This window comes from Danio aesculapii, chromosome 3 (genome assembly GCF_903798145.1).
Source record: "Danio aesculapii chromosome 3, fDanAes4.1, whole genome shotgun sequence".
Lineage (NCBI taxonomy): Eukaryota > Metazoa > Chordata > Actinopteri > Cypriniformes > Danionidae > Danio > Danio aesculapii.
Window position 1 is genome coordinate 24,478,044 of NC_079437.1, and position 21,171 is coordinate 24,499,214.

The window sequence follows — 21,171 nt, forward strand, 5'->3', positions numbered from 1 at the left end:
GCTATATGAATGTGAATTATGAGTAGGGCGGGATGTCATTCTTACCAGTAAACATGCATTTCATGTCAAATATCTGTTAGAAAAATTGACCAAAGTGCAGTCTTGGTTCATCTGTTATTTCTCTCTATAATTAAGCCTATAATACATAATTCTAGCCAACGACTATGTATGAGAAAGTCTTACCTCTGATTTATATTTGGTGAAAATGTCTGTAGGTGTCACCATTCAAAATTAAAGCACAGCTTCATTCATTCATTCATTCATTTTTCTACAGCTTAGTGCCTTTATTCATCAGAGGTTGCTACAGCAGAAGGAACTGCCAACTTATCTAGCACGTTTTACGCAGCAGATGCCGACACCCACACACTCTTGCACACTCAGTAAAGCCAATTTAGCTTATTCAATTCACCTATACTGCATGTGTTTGGACTGTGGGGGAAACCGGAGCACCCAGAGGAAACCCACGCAAACACGGGGAGAACAAGCAAAACTCCACACAGAAATGCCAACTGACCCAGCCAGCGTTCGAACGGACGATTGTGCTACCCACTGCACCACTGTGCTGCCCCCTAAAGCACAGCTTTTCCTTTATAATGTATTTTTGCTCATCGTCAAAAATTTAAATGAGGACACATGACAGCTGAGCAAAACTCTGACTAACGCAAGGAGAGTTTACTCGCAGGTGACTTGTTTTAGCAATTTTGGACCGTTTCAAAACTTTGCCGTGTGAACGCGAACCACACCAAGAACATAGTGCAACATTGAAACCATTTTGATCCTTGTTTAATCCAAGACTTTCAGAAAAAGGAAAAAATTGTGCACGACTCATAACGACCACCAGAAGAGAGAACAACGTCAAATTTACCGTCCTGCCACATAGATGCTGCATTAGAAACACCTTGCACAACAGGTAACTTGTTTTTTGTAATTTGATGTAAAGATGATAACATACATAGATAAATAAATGTTAATATGCTTAAAAAATCTAAATATTACAAACTTTCAAAGCTTTAAGATTATAATGAGTTAAAACGCATCATAACAGTCCTGTGAAACGGGTTCACTGCAATGAATGCTTACAGTCAACATAACCTATTTTACTTTAAAAGGTGTGATGCTTTTCTTAGAAAAGAAAAACATGATATTCAATTGGAAACAAATCCAACTTGATTGGGAAGGGGAAGAAATATACAAGGGACTTGATGATGTCAACCGACAAGCAAAGTTATTAGATTTAGGGGTCGTTTGGTCACACTTTATTTTGATGGTCCGTTTGTTGAATTCAAGTTACATTGCATCTACATGCCAACTAATTCTCATTAGATTATAAGTAGACTGTTAGGTTGGGTTTATGGTTGGTGTAAGTTGACATGTACTTGCAAAGTTTCTTTTAGTCAGTTAAATGTCTGATGAAGGAGCAGTATCAACAGATATCAAGCAGACAGTCTACTAATACTCAAATGGACACTAGTACTTTTTTAAGGACGTGTTGGCAAGTGCAAATAAACTGTATAGTGTGGATTTACATCACATTGAAACCAAAGGCAGAGACGCATTATGCACCGATATGACATGCATATCAGCGTAAAGCCGGTGGCAATTAATCACTTTCTTAATCACTTTAAATGTGACAGTCCCAAATACAGACCTGGCATATTTTGGCTACATCAATGTCATAAACATAGACGTGAAGAAAGTTCATACATTTTTGATAAAAGCTTCAGAAGCTGAGTGTTTCATCTTCTAAATAAAATGCACTAGATCACTAAATGAGAATGTATTGTTGAAGCAAAATATGATCATTTTAAACATAAAACTATATTTATAATCCTTCTATAAAGTCTGAATAACACCACAAGACCCAATTTATGCTAAACTATGTCCGGACAACTGTAATTGTTATGTATACGACTGAATAGAGGCATAAAGAAATTCACGGAGGAAAAGAACGAGGAGATGCCAAACCGCGCAGTGAGTCACACAGCAAACCTCTGCATGACTACTCGTCTCTCATGGACATGAAGGGCATTTCCCTGGCAGAAAAAGGGATGGCGAATTCAGTCACACTGAACGCATGAGGAAAGTGATGGATAACTTCAGAGAATTCTACACAGATTCTCCAGCTCTGTGGACATGACATTTCTTCATCCTTTTTACAAGTTCTTTCTGTTTCTTCTACACTCAAGGAATAATTTTAGCTGCTTGTTCAAACTACTTATTTAAAATGAGCTGAATCAATCTAACTCTTGTTTTTTTTGGGGGACAACTTAATTGTTTTAACTTCAAGTCACTTAAATTTGGGAAAACAATTAAGTTCACTTAATCGAATTGTGTTGGGACAACATGAAGTAATTGTGTGGAACCTAGTATTTTTTCAGTATATACCGATTTTGCTAGAACTGGCTTTTTTGCAGGTTTTGTCAAGTCAAATTTAAGATTTTCTTTGAGACAATTACTTAACTTTAAGCTCCATACATGGCTCGAAATTAAACTTTTTCCTTGGTAGCGCCAGTTCTCCTAACTTAAAAAAATTTAGGCGGACCTGCCAAAATTTTGTCGCACCCACCAATTATGTGCACTGTTATTACAAGTTTTATATTAACAGATTTATCGCATTTGAAACCAACACTAATCAAAACTAACAAACATAACAAAAATCAGCACGCACCTACCGGCCCTGCACGCTTAAATGAGATAAACGATACTGAGTTAATGATAATCACTTTGCTGTTCACACGGATGGTGTCTAAAATTGCATAGATGATATTGACATTTAACCTATTATTTGCATATGTCATCTTAATAGCAATAACGGTCTTTTCTTGAGTTGCAATATTAGTTTAATCTCAGTGAATGCATGCTCTTTTGCAATGGTTAATGCGGCGCCAGTCGCACAACTGACAGCATTGTGATGATTAAATGAAGGATAAAATAACATTAAAGCATCTCGTGCTTAAAATGTTCAGATGTAGCAAACATTGTTACCTGCAAACTCTGTTCCACCGGCTTTACTGTGAATGGTTTAAGTTATTTTCATAGCGGACTTTAACCCACTGGAAGGCTTTTATCCACTCTTCGAAAAGTTGAAATGGTGGATTAACGTTCATCACAAGAACACTAATAAAATCTGCCATTATTTGTAACTTTTCTAAAACAAAATCTGTCAGTGTTATTTTCATTCTATCAATCCAGACCTTCACATTCGGCTGCACCTCCCTGTCATCTGAACTGAGTGATTGACAGCTGATATTAACCATTCCATTCGTGTTCTGTTCTAGAGCAGTTGGCCAATAAAAAGAGCTTGAAGGTGAGGCGAACATTGTGGGGTTTGTTTACTGCAGCAAGTTGACATGTCGACTGTTTTAAACTATTCCTGAGCGCTGCGTTTGGCGTTTTTTGGTGCAAAGATGCACTCTGCGTGAACATTTTGCGGTGATAACTGGTCGCACGACAACAATTTTATGCACTCGCACAAATGCTCCCAAAAATATTTTAAGGTCGCATAAATAAAATTTTGGATGCATATGCAACCAAAACGGTAGCAATTTCGAGCCCTGCTATATGACAACGTTGGTCTCATCTATAGTAGTAATATAGCAAATTATATTTGGAGTACTGAAAAACAGAATTACAAATCCACAGAATGAGTTACACTGAAATATGAAGATCCGCTCAAAAACAAGAGCCAGAACACTATACTTTTTATTACTGATAAAGTTTTTTGACTCCTGGGGTAGGCCTAAAAATGTAAGATTAAAGATGTCGATTTTATTTTCATTTTGAATTTGCACTCCACAAACGCCCCTAACCACAACAACACTCCTGTCTGCAAAGACCTATTAGAGTCTTTTGAAAAATATAACTAATACTCAGACATTTATTAATTACTAAGCAACAATATCAGCTTAATACCATCAGAAACAAACACTGAAAACATTCTGCTGCAGTAAACGAAACACTACAGCTTTAATTGTCCTGTCCTTTCTATGTCATTCCATCAGACTCAGCGCAAGCTTAAATATTTAATTTGGCTGCTCACGGTGAGTGGAAAGACTGGGAATTTGCCGGAGAGCTGATCCTGGAGGCACATCAAACATGGCCACTGTCATCCGCCACAACATCCACTCGTGTTTGTTTAGCTGTTTACATTGAAACCGCTCAAACCAAATAAAGGTGACCTAGAGGATCACTGCAGAAATATTGTCATCTACTAGCAATAACAAGACTGAGATAGGGTCAGAAAGCCTGAGATCCTCTTGATCCTCAACTTGGTTCGGTAAACAAAACTGAACTAGCTAAAGTGTACTTGACTCTGGGTGCCTCTTAATCAGTTTCCTTGATTGTGAGTATATATATATATATATTAAAGCACTTGTTAAGACCCCTCATTCCACAATGGGACAATGCTGCCTTTATCTGGCAACATGACCTTGTACAATGTAGTTATTGATATTTAAAAACAACAGGAGATTTATGCTTTGCACTTCACAGGAAAAAAAGCATCAATCCTCCCTGTTTTTACTGAGCATTGTGGGATCTTAAGAAGCAAAAACATGTCAATTATTTCAGGGATCTATAGAAAAATGTCCAATCTTTTCTTTTCCATTCTTACACAGCTATTAAACAGGACTTTACGTAAATAATGACTGACATTCCTTTAACAAAAAGGGCAAAAGTTTGTTTTGGAGTTGTTTGTTTTCAGTTTATTTCAGAAGTTGTAATAAACTAACCAAGTTGAACTTGAAGATCTTTTTTTATAAGGGGTTTAAACAGATTTGTAGCAACCGTGTGCGAATATAGCCAGCTTCTAAAGGTGAAAGTTAATTACATTTTTTATAATCACACTTTATAAAAACATTATTCTTTTGTACATGTCATGAAGGGGGAAAGCCCACCCATTAGTGACGATATCTCTCTCATTAGCATAAACAGCCCTGAGTGAGAAGCAGCCGTTCGCCATAAGAGTTTTGAATCTGCCACTATAGGCAATTATAGCTCCATCCCCTTTTAAAAGGATGGCTGGGAGAACAATCTCATTTGAATTTAAAGCAACAGTCACCAAAATGGCACAATTTGGATCAAAGCCTAAAAGGAGGAGTTTCAAAGAGATATAAAACAATAAATGTGGGTTATTTTGAGCTGAAACTTCACATACACACAAACATAATCTTGTAAAATCTTTAAAATAGTTTTTTTTTGTCTTTGAAACACATTTTTGTTTTAAACCAGCTGGGCTTGCAAAGTCTATTGTTTTTTAGTCAGCCTACCAAAATCTATCTAGACCATGCACTGTGTAGATTTTGATAGCCTGAAGTCCTGGGGCTATTGTTTTTTCGGGCGGGCTACCAAAATCTACACTGGTCTAGATAGATTTTGGTAGCCAGACTGAAGAAGCAATAGCCCCGGTACTTTGTGCAACTACATTTTACGAGCCCTGCACATAAGTTTTGTTGTGGTTACATTTGGTTTCTTTGAACTGCAAAACAATCATTATCTATCTAGACCATGCACAGTGTAGATTTTGGTAGCCCAACTGAAAAAAAACAATAGCTCTGGGACTTCGGGCAACCAGATTTTCGAGTGCTGCACATAAGTTTTGTTGTGGTTACGCTTGGCATCTTCGAACCGCAAAAATACCAAAAGCTAGACCATGCGCGGTAGCCCGACTGAAAAAACAGTTGACCTGGGACTTTGGGCTATCAGATTGCACATGTGCCTGCACATAAGTTTTGTTGTGGTTACGCTTGACATCTTCGAACCGCAAAAACTAAGCTTTTTGAAAACGCTAAAGTCCCATGATCTTAAATGTAAATATCAGTCAAAGACTGGTGCTGACAGTATTCCACTGATCAGTTATTTCAAGCTTAATATTTTACTTCTAAATATGAAATAAAAAATTACTTTTCCAGAGCATAGCAGAATGTTTGGTAAACCATGGTAAAATTACAGTATTGCATGGCCAATGAAATTGCCATCACATACTTTAAAAATATATATGCATCAGCCACTGTAAAGTTGTCATGTTACTAAAACATCGGAGTAGCATTTAAATGTTTTTAACCAAAGAGGACGTCTTAATTAAAAAAAGATTGCACTGTAGTGCAACTAGGCTAATCGCTAATATAGTGCAGCACTGGAAACCGGTGGGAAGCTGAGAGATGACAGCAGGTCAGTCATTGTAAAAGTTTTATCCTCTTTCCAACCCACGGTGAAGTGAAAATAGTTCATTTAAGGGTGCAACAGCAACCAGGGAGGAAAATGAGCTCTTTCTGTTTGCATGAGCCAGACATCTCCAGAGCCCCACAGACAAGTCTTCAAGTGTCTCAGACTGCAGCTTCCTCCCACAACCACACTGCTGGGTCATGATGAATACTACAACATCCTGCTGCATACTTGGAGGTTGATTTCACTGAACAGTGCACTTCATTGTGGAATGCATTCCCTGAGGTCATGAACAGACACTTTTATGCAGACGGCCAGATAATCGTGGACTGATTAGATTCACATTTTTTGGTTCTTCAGTGTTGGGTCTCATCGCCATTTGGTGGGTCCTTAAAGCACAATGGCCAACACAACTGAGAGGTTAACAGGAAACAGCAGCGCTCACAGGAAACGCAACTTACTTTACCTTTGCATAAATTGCTCATCTTTTTATGTAACAGCCATTCAAAGTAATTAAAGTATTTACGTCAAATAAAATTACCTTTTAAATCTTTTTAAACTTAGCATGCAGGTGATCAAAAGAAATATTTGTAAAAAAAAATGCATATAATTAAAACATTCAAAGCATAGTATGTCTTGGTATTCAGTTATAGTCAAATCAGACTGATTAATAAAATATTTAAAATATCTATAACATTAATTTCCTGAAACTGAAGTGTATATCAGTAGTACAGTTTGCTATAATGTGAAGATTTATAAAATTTATGAAACAAGTAATATTTTTGTTTCAGATAAAGAATTATGTAAGTTTTAACATTTATATTACAACTTTTAGACAATAACTAAAAGCTGTTCAAGAACAATAAGCATAAAAGCATATGGATAAATGATAAAATTAAACAATTATATTATTGTAAACCGAACTCGTGCTTTAAACGCTCGCATTAATCAGTAGACTGTTATTAAGGACTGCTAAGCTGTTGTAAACATCAATATTAACAATAAATAAATAAATAAATACAAAAAAAATATATATATATATATATATATATATATATATATATATATATATATATATATATATATATATATATATATATAAACAAAAATACTTTTAACAGTTTAACTTTTTTCTATGGTAAATACTATAATAATGCATGTTCTGCCGCACTCTTCCATCTATTAAACCAACGTGTAATATCCCTTCTAACTAGTAGTATTTAGTGTAGTCTATTGGTGCAAAAATGTCCAACACACTTGAGATAAACACTCGCAGATTAGCATTGCAGTGACTGAAGCAACGTGATTTCTTACATTTTGCATTTGGGGCAACGGGCTACATAAAGCAAGCTTTAGAATTCAATTCATGTCAATAAGCCGTATTCTTTGCGAAGCCGATCATTAATCTTCGAAGCTCCACATCAGTAGCTGCACGTATTTGAACGATAATCACAACCCAACTAAGAGAATGTAAACAATTGAAGCTAAAGAAATGTAATTGTTGCGTTCGCGCTCCATTGAGGCTCCATTATGACGTTGTCCAACCTGCTATAGAACGCAGCGCTGCAACAAAACGCCAGTTTCAGTCATACCTTTACCATAACCCAAAACATATATTATCTGACAAATAAACACACTCGCAGAGTCGTTCAAAGCGAAGGTTCGCGGTAAAAGGTAGAAAACCACAATGACTTACAGCAATAGCTGTTAGCCAGCTAGCCAGTTTCAGATGAAACTGTACGATGTCGCATGTTCCTTACCTGTTAAACGCAACTTCACGGGTCCATTCCTTCTAACTCCTTGATTAGACATGTCCTTGACCCTTATCCAGGCTGACTACTACAAAAAGGGTCGAATGTGTTACAGAGTTGCTTTTTGGTTCCCCTCAACGCCAGTTTCACAGTGAACAGAAAATAATGGAGTCACGGTCCTGTGGCCCGGATGTGCACAGCCCTGCCATGTCTACATACATACACACGCTTTAACGCGCTCCTCGTATTTCTACCGTCTGTGAAAGTAAATCCACGACGTCCCCTCAAAAGGTCCGCTTACAGAGACCTTCCGAAATTCAACATATTTTCCACGAACAAACAGCTTTCGGCTTCTACTGCCACTCCAAGAAGACCATGAAGGAAAAAAAGTTGCATCGGTACGGTCGACCGAATTGAGGAAATGTGGTTTGTAAGGTGTCTGGCGTCTGTGGAGCCGCTTAAACCGCCCAGACTGTGACATCAGACCCACTTGATATTCATAGAGCTGTTGGATATACACTTCTATCTCACGTGGCTATTAACATCAGTCTTTCCCCTTTATTATTCATTACTATTTTGTTTAGTTCTTGACTTGAATATAGGAGAAAAGAGCATCTTTGGTTCTTTTAGGTTGGTTTATTTGCAACAATTAAAACTGACAGATTCATATGTACAACTTGGAGCACAAGGTCCACACAGAGAGAAACATGAACAAGACAAGTGGCATGCAGAAATGATTGGAACAATCATACAAAAGTAATTCACAGGTCAGACATTTAGAAGTTGAAAGTGCTTTGGTTTTCGTTGATCTGGAATGCATAACCATCATCTGTAGCTTCAGGTGCGACACATTCATCCTCTTCCTCCTGCAAGACAGAAATCAGGGATTTAGGAAAGCAGTTCTTGAAAGAATTAAAAAGCAAAAAGTGAAACTAAACTTTAGAGGAGATACCCCCACCCCTCAGCACAGCAAAATAATTCACCAGATTTAATATGCAGACGGATATAAAACATACACAAAAAAAGGAATGTATAATGCACAACTAGAGATTCTAAAGTTGACATTCAACCGACCTCTCCAGAGAAATATTTTTCAATTAGGTTCAGGGAGGCCTTGTAAACCATTTCATTTTCATGAGACTGCAAAGCTTCGATTTTGTCCAGGCCACCACACTCCTCGATCATCAAACACAGCTTTTCAATCTCACCAATCTTCTCTCCAGCCTAAAAACAAAAAGTTTTATTAACAGGAGAGGAAAGAAAGGAAACTAAATTACAGTCATAGTCCCCATCTACCCATTTGTATTTATGAAATATTGGAATTTTATAACGTGCTCAGCCTACAAAGTGAACACATTTACAAAGTAAAAATTTCACAGCACAGACACAAAAAAGTCTGTGATGTAGCCTTACATTTATGTGACTGGATAATTGGATTAAACAGTTGTTTCATTCAATCTGAAATAACTCAGCCAAAGTCAGCCATAACTGTGTGTGGCTCAGAGGGAAATATACAAAATAATGTTGTTACTAAATATCAGAACAAATTGATTACCACCAGTCATTTTGCAGGATTATTATTCAGAGATTTAGAGTATTCAGGCCAATTAAATCAACCTTACCAGTTAACATTAATTATATTTTTTGTTATTCCAGTCAAACTAAAAAGACCCATTATATTTTCTGCAATAGGATGCATTGTAAAAAATGCCTTGGTCCGTTAAACATCACTTGGAGGGCAAATAATTTGGTCTGCAATTACACATACACAACAGAAAGAGCTACTAAAACACGTGACAAACTTCTTAGAGATAAATTAAATAAAATTTGATTCACTCCTTATTTTGAGATGTGAATTTTGCACTCAAGATGAAGATTAACAAATCATCTATACTTATAGTTTCAATAAGATCTATAAAACTCATTTACGCCAACTTAAAATTTAATCATACCAAAAAGATATTTGTGATGGCATCTAAGATGACCAGAATAGTTTTGCTGTCCTTAGTGGAGAGCAGGTTCAACAAGGGCTCCAATACGTTGGCCTGAACGAGGTAAACCACTTGCTCTACTGTGCCCCCGCTGGTGTAATTGGTCACTGCCCAAACAGCCTCCTTCTGGGTCTTGTAATCACCCTGCATGAGGCAAAAAAAAAAAAAAAAATCTCAAGTTAAAAATAAATTAGCTTCATGAACAAGTATTATATTGTGTTCATGTGGTGACATACTCGTCTGAGAACTTCCACCAGGTACGGCACAATGCCAGCATTGATGACCTCCTGAATCTGATAGTCTCTGCCTGCCGTGATGTTGGAGAGAGTCCAGGACGCCTCCTTCTGAATGTTGCTCTTTTGGTGGCGCAACAGAGCAGGGAACATGGGAAGAGCACCAGCCTCCAGCACAGCCTGAGTTTGTTCATCTGTGCCAGTGACAATGTTACCGATAGAACGGAGCGAAGGAGTCTGTGGCAGAAAAAGGAGTTATTAAATTTATCCTTTTAACGTACAACTCAGAGTTCACTACTTTCCACCAACTTACCACAATGGACAGCTCCCCAGACGCCAGTAGCTGGACCAGTCGAGGAACCACACCAGCATTCACCACAACCTCAATGCGATCATTGGGCCCGTCGGTCAGGTAAGAGATGGCCCAGCAGGTGTCCGCCAGCACTTCTTTATCATTGTGCTGCAGAAGGCAGATGAGTGTTGGCAGTATCTGTTTTACAGCCTCCAGAGGAGGTGCAGGGTTTTTATTGCGGCACAAGTTTGACAAGGTCCATGTGACGTTCCTCAGATAACCAGCCTGTAGAAGAAGGAAAAACTGTCTGGTCAGGGTAATTCTACATAGCTTCTATGCCACCTAGTGGTAATGTATGCTCACTACAGTTTAAAACCAATGGTGCTGAACACCAAAAGACAGCAGTGTTTGAGGTTTAGAGATAAATAAAAACATTTTTAAACTAATCATACATTTTATTTAACGCATCTTTCAAGAAACCCAAGGTCACTGTACAACACACACACACAAAATTCAATAAATTTAATATTGTACAACATACACAATTCAATAATTTAATTAAAAAAATAAATAAATAAATCAACTCACAGTATAAAAATAGAGAAGATGATAGAATACAAAAGACATGATACAGAATGTAGTATGCAGTTACAAAGAGCAAGTTATTTTGAACAGGTGAGTTTTAAGTCTGGATTTAAAACGAGGGAGAGTCAATGTTGCGGATGTCAGGAAGAAAAGAATTCCAGAGTTTGGGAGCAGAGCGACTGAAAGCTTGGGCAGAGGGAACAGAGTGTATGGAGGAGGATCTAAGGGAGTGGAAATGAGTGGCGATATGAAGGGGATCTGACAAATAAGGTGGTGCAAGGTTATGGGTGGGTGGTGGTTTAAAAAAAAAAAAGAAATCTAATACATTACTAGGTTTTCTAAATGTAAATTTACATGGAGAATATTATAAAATTGCAATTAGGAACTTATTTTAAGTGTAGTCATCAAATTGTGCATATTCAGTTAAAGAAAGAAAAAAAAAACCCCACAATGTGGTTATATTCAAGTTAGATAAGTCTACACTTTAAACTAAAGGTTTAAAGTATATCTTAAGTTTATCTTTATAATAAATTTACTACAAATTCATTTTTGTCAAATTCATTACATTTACCATGACAATGCACTTAGTATTCTGAGGAATATTGTTAATTTTAATACTTCTAAAAAAGGTCATGGGATAAATTTTTGCGATATTCAATTTGTAAACTGGTCAAAATTAGCTTCACGTTATTTGGTAAGAGGCTAGAATAATAATAATAATAATAATAATAATAATAATAATAATAATAAACATAGATTTTTTTCGAACTTTTGACTTTGACATTAATTAAATACATTTATTTGACTATGTTTTTTTTTACCTTATTACAATTGTCACCCATTTGTAAATACCTTTAAAACCAATTTAAATCCATCTTTATAAATAACTTACAGGAAACACAGACAAATCAGGAACAGCCAGCAGAGCCAAGAGGGGGGGAATTGCACCATGCTTAATGACTCGATCCCTATACCCAGAACCATCACCTACACAAAAAATAAATAAAATAAATCAATTTGAACACTCCCATTAACAAAATCAAGGCATCTAACCGAAATATGCTACATGACACCCACCAGCGATGTTTCCAAGAGCCCAAACTGCCTGCTCGCTAATATGAGCATGTGGTGACGAGATGAGGCTGATGAACGCTGGGATTGCCCCTCCTTGGACCACAGCACTGGTCTGGTCAGATGTTCCAGATGCAATGTTGGTCAGAGCCCAGGCCGCCTCAAACTGTATAGGAGGGGAGTCTACCAGGCTCAGGAAACCCACGAACTTGGGAATCAGACCAGCGCTGATTATGCGGTCAATAGGTGGATGTCTCTCTCTTGACAGTAACTTCCTGCATTTCAGTGAAAGAAATGATGAAGCTATAATGCAAGTTGAGATGAATAGAAGTCTCTGCGCATGTAAAAGCAATCTACTGGGCATTACCTGGCTGCTTGTGTGGCCTGGACTTGAGTCTCCAGGTTATTACTGTTCACACCATTTACAATCTCCTCCACTGTCCAGTGCTGTGCCTGATTGAACAGAATAGAGAATTTATGATGTGTAACATTGAAGGCAAGACACTACAAGCAAAAACACTTCGTGCACTTCTCAATTTTGCAAGTTTGGACCTTTGGCTTTTTATAATGTATTTTTTTAGGTCTAACAGAAGAAGGTCATCCAAAATACTTGATCAATACATGTTTGTACATTTAAAACTAAAATACATTTCTATTTAGTATTTTATCTCCCCATCCAGCACATAGCCATATATATCCACTTCAGCAGTACTTGCTTATGCAAATCTTTTTTTTTTTTTTTTTTTAATTGTTTGCATCACTTATCTTCTTGTGCCTCATGTACTTCTTTAAGATATCTCGCTCATTTTGTTTTTTTTTACAGTGGAATACACTCATACATTTGGCTTATTATATACTTTACTCCTTAAAAATAAATGAATAAATAAATAAAATATTTGGACATTTCTGGCAGTCTACGTGTATTTTCTGGTTTAATGTGTCAAAAAAAGTCTAATGTATCAAAAACAAAGTTAAAACAAATTTTTATTCTGACTTTGTCTAGTGTTTACATTTTTTGTTGTAGAAATACATACACTTTTTGCATTTTTAAACTAATAATTCATTTTCATATTTAAAACAACATTTAGGCTCAAACATTAGGTAGGTATAAAATCAAGACTGAAAACACATTAGTTTAGCTGTGCCTTTACTGAAGAAGCACTGTTATACATCCATCAGATCACACTATTATGTCTTTCTTTTTCATTCTTTTATAACCTGTTTTAACACATTTTAATCTGTTTTTAAATCACTTCTATTATTTGTTTTTATTTTCTTGTCTCTTTTATTCCTGTTTAATTAGAGCACTTTGAATTACCACACTGTATGAAAAGCGTTATATAAACTTGCCTTGCCTCAAGTACACTAGCCATACAAAAATCCTTCAAGGGATTTTTCACCCCAAAATTAAAAAGTACTCATCATCTACGGACCCTCAAGTGGTTTTAAACCTATATGAGTTTCTATATTCTGATGAACACAAAGGATTATTTTTTACAGAGAGCCGACTAGCTGTAACCATTGACTTCGATACAAATATGGAAGTCTTTGGAAGGTTACAGGTTTCCTGCACTCTTCTTCTTAGTAACCTTATGTACTTATTTTGTTGAACACAAAAAGCAACTTTAGATTTAGAATTTAAAAAGACAAATAAATGACATTTCATTTTTGAGCGAGTCTGCCAACTAGGGAAGTATGGTAATAACAACTGCAGTGTCTTGTCTGAAATTTCATGATTTTACTGAGAAGTAATAACTTGAGGATTTGATGAATCGAGCAGTATGTCGGCTGATCTACATACCTGACAGTTCTGGCTTTTCTCTTGGAGAGGAGAGGTGGCCTCATCCGGAAAACTGCTCACGTTTCTCCTCTTCAAAATCTGCTCGTCTTTCTTTGCTTTACGAAGCTCGACGTTGACTTCGATCCTTCGACGTCTCAGCTCCTACAGTAAAATATTTGACATTTATATAAAAACTAAACTGGAATGCGGTACATTTGAAAAGTAACAATAACACCTTCCTCTCCCTTTTTGGCTGTTTTCATGCTAAATTTTTATAGCATGTTATCTATAATGCATAGTAGTTACTTACAGTTGCATCTTTTCCTTTGTTTTTGAACTGAGTGAGTCGTGCAGTGTTCTCATTTGCAGCAGACATTTTAATGGAGTTTGATTGATCACAGTGTATCGTAGCCTGAAAAAATATATATATATATATATGTGACAAATAAAACAACATCACAATCAATTCAGATTTCATAAATACATATTTAGAAATGCTATTAAAATACGAGCAAAAGTAGGAACTCACCACTTTCAACCAAAGGACTGTGGAGGAGGAAGTATGACACAGATCTTTAAACTCGCGGTTTGAACAATCTGATTGGTCTGTTCGAGCAAAAGCATCTTCCTATTGGGCTGTTTTGAAAAATCACACCGCTGGCGTGAGGACGTGGGGCACACATTATCGCGAGATCTGCTGAGAATGCCGATTATGAACTTGAATATTTTGGGCTTTAAAAAGATATATGACCTTCAAACAGATACAAATGCATTACATTTTCAGAATATATGTTTCAGAAATAAACATATATATATATATTTGTAATCTCCCTTTATTACTGACACCTGATTGGACTTATTAATTTGACGTTTAAAAACATGATTATTATACTTTTATTAAATGCATTTATCATATTTAGTTGTTGAACAAGTGGATTAATCCCCCCTCCCATATTTATTACGTTTTATACCTTTAATAGATACTATAGTGACAAATGTAAGCTATAAGTGCTATTATTTATTTAAGAGCGACTGTACTGTATATTTTTAGTATTGCATCTGTTTAGGAAGGGGCAAATGAGCTCGAAGCTTAATTCTGATTGGTCAATGGCGCTTGGCTGTCTGATTTTTTAAAATCAGACAGCCATGAGTAAAATTCCGTGAAGAATGGACGGATATGAAGCAACAACACCACGTGTTTAACGTTACTGTATACAGACAGAAAGCATTTATACACCATTTTACACGCTGAAAAATGGTCAACAATAAAAGTTGGAGGAAGGTATGTATCATTTCACGGTTTAAAATAAATAAATGTATAATTTTTAAGTGAAACTATGCGTTGTTTGGGCTTGATAAACAACAGTTAGTGGTAACACAACAACCTATTGTTAAATGACAGTTTTAATTAGTTTTCCTTCGGATTAGTCCCTTTATTTATCAGGGGTTGCCACAGTGGAATGAACCGCCAACTCATCCTGCACATGTTTTACACAGCGGATGTCCTTCCAGCTGCAACCCAGTACTGGGAAACATCCATACACACTCATTCACTACAGCACATGGGGTATATGCACACAGACTTTTAATCAGTCAGCCAGCCACAGGGCTTCCGGTGAATTGTCATCCCATACCAAATCGCTACATTTAAGATCTGATTTCTTAAAAAAAAAAAACTGGCTGGCTGAGATACGATATGAAGTGGGCATTAGACCAAACAAGAAGCATTGCATTAAATCTTATTTTTCCGTACCATGTCTTTAAAATATGGAAATTAATTTTACCTCAGTATTTTCAATGGAGTTTTTGCGCTAGCCTCCTGCTAATGACGGTGCCTGCATCTCTTTTTACACTTTAACAACCAAATGGATGCTTAGGTCTATTTAACTGAATATATTTGAATTACATTATGAAATTGAAGATAGTCACATAAACATTTCACCGGAAGTTCATCATTGGCTGAAAAACACTAGCTGTGCATATAGCCCATTTAGTTCATCCTATTCACCTATACCGCATGTCTTTGGACTGTGGGGGAAACCCATGTGAACATGGGGAGAACATGCAAACTCCACACAGAAATGCCAACTGACCCAGCCGGGATTTAAACCAGGGACATTCTTGCTGTGAGGCAACAGTGCTAGCCACTGAGCCACCGTGTCGCCCCATTTTAAAACAGTTGATTAGAACTACTATTTGAAGCTTATGAATATATAATCCTGGGATTGCAGCTAGCTTTGAAACAAATGATGCAAAGCATACAAAACAGTCACATAAATAAAAAGACTTTATAGAATATTGTAATCCTAAAGTCATAGAATGAACATGGTTATTGCCATACAAAGTCTGTACCAAGATGGGAAAAGTGCACTTAAAAATATAACAAAAAAAAGTTTATTGTACTTAGTATATCCTCAACTATAAACATGAGAAAATATGTGAGGTTTATTGTGTGCCTTTTAACAACCTACACACAAATATGAACCGTTGTGTTAGATCATGAATCTATCCACAAATACACCATATTCTAAAAATTAATCCAATATGAATTTTCCAAAATATGAATCAGCATATTGTTCAGGGGGTCTACTGAGGATTACATTAGGTACTGCTTTTCAAATGGAAAGAATATAGAGACATCTTAATCAATGTAGAAGAGAGAATCCCGTCCCCTCCATTTATTTGTTTCATATACATCAATATTTCTTCAGTTGTAATACAAAAAAAAAAAAAAAAAAAAGACAAGTTATACAAACATGATACCTTCTCTACTAGCACTTTCATCAGTCCTCAACGCAAGCAATGCTTCCTTATTTTAGGTAGCTTGTTCTACCCCATTGCTTAAAAACAAATTAGCCGATTGCGTCCACATTCCACTTCTGAAGTAGTATGATGAATCTTATGAAAGAGAGAGGAGAAAAAAAAACAACAAAACAACGGGTGCACCCATGATAGACTCCTGCTGTCCTGGATAATGCGAACGTGATTCCGAAAGGTTTTTAAAAACTCACAAAAACTTTTTTTGTAGGCATTTAATCCGTTAAGAAATCCCCCAGGACAGCATCCCAGTCAAAACTCATTGCTTGAACAACCAAAAATGTAAACCGTCCATTCCTGATCCAAACCCACAGCTTTTCTGTCCGATTTTCCACCAAACGCTGTGGCTATGAGCGATGCTGGCTGACTGGGAAAGAGTTCCATCTTGAATTAAATGTTCAACGTTTATTTAGAACAGCATGTGGTTGTATTCTATGAGGCTGATGACTGTAGTTTGTTGTTATGAGACCTAGAGAATACAGAGAGAATGAGGTTAAAAGCCCTTTGGTTTTATTGAACATCCACAAATATGAAATCCGCAACATGGGAACAGAGAGTGGTGGGGGGAACTGCTTCAGGAGTAAAAGGAATGGCAGCCATGTTGGTACAATACACCGGGAATGCCTTTTCAGTCACTTAGATTGGTTGTGAAGTCAGATTACATTTACAAAATAAAAATAAAACATACAAATTAAACCGTTTATAAAGCATGGTCCTTTATTTCAACACTGAAATCCCATTAAAAGGAATTAAAACTCCTTATTTTGCCTTTTTTTTTTTTAATTCAAGCCAACTGAAACTGCGTAATTTTCTGTGAAAACTACACAAAATTCATTAAACCTCTCAATGAAAACCCGAACAGATGAGCGAACCAGCTGAAAGTCGAGCACATTACAATACAACTGAAAAGAAAAGTCTTAAAATGCTTTTAATTAAGCCAATCCACGTGATAAATACGATCATGCATTCATGTAAACACCATAAATAACATCATGTGACCAGCAAACATTATGAGGAAAAAGAAAAAAAAAACAGGATCATATATATATGCACAGACAGCATTTCCCTTGATTTTTGTGTTCGCAGTGCTTCAACATGGCTGCCGCTCTCTGATTGTCAAAGGCTTCACTGGAGTTTTTGGCTTTTATTGACAGGATTCTCAATCTCCGAACTGAGCGCCTCGCTTCACTTAAATGTACACCAGTTTCCGCTGTTAATAAAACAGCATGTTCCGTGATTCGCTAATAAAGAGTGACTCCGCCCCTTCAGCCACTATGACTTAAGACAATCTGCAAGAGAGAATAATGGGTCGTATGAATGACATGCATGAAGCACAAACACAAATGGTGATGTTATTAGCATACTGCAGTTGAAATAAAGACAAGAAACAAGAGGATGGAATGGCAGTCAGAGAATTCGAAGGATAGATGTCGATGATTGCGTCTGAATTAAAATATATTAAAAGCAGGAACATTCATAGTGTGAGTGAAGACTGAATAAGCAGGCACAAAATAAAACTGGATGGAAGTCAATGCAATGGAACAGACAAATGACAAACACTAGTGCAAACTAAACAATAGACAATTTCTAAAACTAAAACAATGGCTAAAAGCACCCTCTTACCTGGGGCCAACTGAAACATGCAGCCTTTTATGTTAAAGTGCAAATTAAACCTATAATCCATTTGGAGATTTTGCTTTGCCAATATATGATATTTTCTAACCACTTGCTGAAATTGCAGAAATAATTCTTTGGGGCAGTAACATAGTTAAATTGAATAACTACAATATGTTGCCAAAAATATATAAGTATGCAATAGGGTTTTTGAAATCTGCGTCATATTATTAGGGATGCACCGATCCCGATACTTGGTTTGGATTTTGGTTCGATACCACATATTTTTTGCTGGATCGGGTATCGGCCAGCTGGTACTGATCCAAATCCGTTCTTGCGCGTGCGTTATATTCTGTGTAATTTATAAACTAACAAAAGCCATGAAGGTAGCCTATTATAAGGCACTAGAAAGTTGTCATATAGGCCTACTATATCCCAAATCTTCTGAAGCCATTCTATAGTTTAATGTGAAGTATATAGATGAATATACAAGTGCGCCGCTTCGTAAGATTATTCTGTAATATTAAAAGTTTTTTATTCTCTCATCCTTCTGACTGAGTTTATTCTTCTGAGGGGAATCCATTCCGTGCTGTGAATAGTTTTAAAGCCTGGCTCATTGTGGTCAAAGTAGTTGATTAAATTAATAACAGTGAAACTCACGGGCGCAATATGGATTGTCAATATTATTTAGCCTAATATAGGCTACTCTAAAACTGTGAATATTTCACTGTAATTTTATTTATATTAATATTTTAACAGACCTGTGTTTTGATTAGGGTCAACAGTGGTAGCTTATTATAGATTTCAAAGAAAAATCTTAATATTAAAAAAGGAAACATAAGCTGGACCACAGAGGACATATATTTTGAGTTTATCAGAAGAACTATATAAACTGTATTATGCCTAAAAAAATGGCAAAGTATCAGGATCGGATCTGTATCGTCGATACTTAGAATATTGGTATCGGGATCGGATCCAAAAAAATGGTATCGGTGCAACCCTACATATTATACATATAAAACTGGTTTCATTTACATAAAGCATATACATGTATTCTGTAAATGGTCAAATAAAAATAGTCATAATAAGTAAAAATAAATGCAATCAGATTATAAAGTTCAGGAAACATAATGCTGTATTACCCTCTTACTGTTTTGATGCTTGAAAATGCTTTTTCAACTTATAGATTTGCATTAACATATGTCAAAGGACCTTTAAAACCATTCTATCCTGCTCTTTTATATGTGCGGACAAGTAAAGATTACCTGCTTGCTTTGAAAGCTTTGAGTTTCTGTACAAAGAAGGACTCCAGGAACTCCGCACACTGGTAAAAAGGCGAGTCGCTGGGATTGTAGTAGCGGCAGTTGTCGAAGATTTTGGTCATGTCCGCTACGAACTCTGTGAGTTTGCTGTAAAAGCGTTTCTGTATCCTCTCTTCCATTGTAGAAAGGTCTGCATGCAACAGAAACGCAAGGAGGGAAGTAAATAATGGAACTGATTATTAAAACGTAGACACATTATTAAAAATTAAAACATGAACATAAAGAATAATTCAATTACAAAAAATAAAAAAATGGCAAAATTCTTTATAAAGACCTTGTAAGTCACACATTCATATTTGACTGGTATATCATATTTGAAATGGTTGATATTTTCTCATAATTCTCTCATCATTAATTAGGTACAGGCACAAAGATGATCATTTTTCAGCTTCAGTGATTTTAACAGGATTTTTTTGGTGCACGTTGCATGACAAGTGTTTGGCTCTACAATAAATACTGTTTCCCAACATAGTTTTGAAAGCACAATAAAAGTAAAGTCGCAGGTCAAAGTACACTGCATTTGTTGGAAGCAAATTATTCTATAGATTATGCAAATTTATTATAGATCTACCTAGATCAGTTTCTGCAATTTAGAGATGCACCGATCAACTGGCCAGAGACCGGAATCAAACTATTTTTCACATGACCATCTTGAAATTGAGTGAAACTGAAAGTGGCACCATGATTGTGATTTGCAGTCACAACTACCATGAACAATTTGGCACAAAAAACTTAATGGTAACTGTTAAATGACTTCTGCTTTTCTGATGATGTGTGTCCAGAGTAGTTTAATCTCAAGCCGTCACACACTTGGCTTATTCAGGCTCTCTGCTCCTTGTTAGGAATGCTCATTTTGATCAACAGTAAGATCAATTAAAAAAGGGATAATTCACACAAAAGCTTAATTCTGTCTTCATTTACTCCTCCAATTTTTCCAAACCGGTTTGAATTTATTTTTTATGAACTCACATTTTTTCCATTAGGAAAAGCAGCCATGGACTTCCATAGTATTTTCTGTTCCTACTATGGATGTCAATGGCTGCTTTTCTTCCAACAAATTTCTGAATACCTTGCTATGTGTTCAACAGAAGAAATTCATAAACGTTTACAAAAACTTGAGTGCCAGTAATTGGTAAATTAAAGTTTTTGGGTGAACAATCAGTTTAAAAAAACAGTTCTACAATTTGATATTTAAAATGTTACATTTACCAACAGCTGCATTACACAACGTGCATGAAAAGTAACATTTGAATAACTAAATAGGGTCATTAGGAAACATACAAACTGCAGAATTATATACATGTCACTAAACAAAAATAGAACAAAATATCAGGAAAAAAAAAAGAGAAAAGAACACAAACTCATACCCATCGGTTCCTTGATGATCCCATAATAATCTGGAGCATCATTTGGATCCACTGGTTCCAAGAATGGCCACGCCATCTTATGGGACTAACACACAGGAAACATTATCAATGATTACCAAACTTGCACAGTTAGCCTATTCACTTCCATTATATTTTTTGACCATACAATAGAAGCCAATGCAAACA

At 36.2% G+C, this 21,171-nt stretch overlaps 3 protein-coding genes across 8 annotated transcripts in view; all 3 read right to left on the reverse strand.

The window, feature by feature from the left end:
* smurf2 (SMAD specific E3 ubiquitin protein ligase 2) overlaps positions 1-8,365 on the reverse strand; it is an 83,414-nt gene extending 75,049 nt beyond the window's left edge. For both annotated transcript variants that reach the window (XM_056453464.1, XM_056453463.1), the window contains exon 1: positions 7,923-8,365. In XM_056453464.1, the coding sequence (XP_056309439.1) occupies positions 7,923-7,974 (52 nt within the window). In that variant the 5' untranslated portion in view covers positions 7,975-8,365. The remainder of the gene's footprint in view (positions 1-7,922) is intronic.
* Positions 8,366-8,529: 164 nt separating this feature from the next.
* Positions 8,530-14,413, reverse strand: kpna2 (karyopherin alpha 2 (RAG cohort 1, importin alpha 1)). Its single transcript, XM_056453465.1, has 11 exons — positions 14,395-14,413; positions 14,176-14,277; positions 13,887-14,027; positions 12,453-12,538; positions 12,092-12,360; positions 11,907-12,001; positions 10,451-10,714; positions 10,141-10,374; positions 9,866-10,048; positions 8,988-9,137; positions 8,530-8,779 (listed from the first exon to the last, which is right to left on the reverse strand). Exons 2-11 carry the CDS (start codon positions 14,239-14,241, stop codon positions 8,690-8,692), a joined length of 1,578 nt encoding a protein of 525 aa, XP_056309440.1. The 5' UTR covers positions 14,242-14,277; positions 14,395-14,413; the 3' UTR covers positions 8,530-8,689.
* A 2,097-nt stretch (positions 14,414-16,510) lies between these two features.
* Positions 16,511-21,171, reverse strand: part of bptf (bromodomain PHD finger transcription factor) — a 44,825-nt gene continuing 40,164 nt past the window's right edge. For all 5 annotated transcript variants that reach the window (XM_056453470.1, XM_056453469.1, XM_056453468.1 and 2 more), the window contains 3 exons: positions 20,986-21,070; positions 19,562-19,748; positions 16,511-17,151 (listed from right to left, as the gene is read on the reverse strand). In XM_056453470.1, the coding sequence (XP_056309445.1) occupies positions 17,115-17,151; positions 19,562-19,748; positions 20,986-21,070 (309 nt within the window). In that variant the 3' untranslated portion in view covers positions 16,511-17,114. The remainder of the gene's footprint in view (positions 17,152-19,561; positions 19,749-20,985; positions 21,071-21,171) is intronic.

Excerpts from the sequence above, each read along its gene's own strand:
- kpna2 (XM_056453465.1), bottom strand. The coding sequence starts at position 14,241 with ATGTCTGCTGCAAATGAGAACACTGCACGACTCACTCAGTTCAAAAAC. Across the intron at positions 9,138-9,865 it reads CCATCACAAATATCTTTTTG|GCTGGAGAGAAGATTGGTGA; the intron begins GTATGATTAAAT and ends TTTTGTTTTTAG. Across the intron at positions 8,780-8,987 it reads AAAAATATTTCTCTGGAGAG|GAGGAAGAGGATGAATGTGT; the intron begins GTCGGTTGAATG and ends TCTGTCTTGCAG.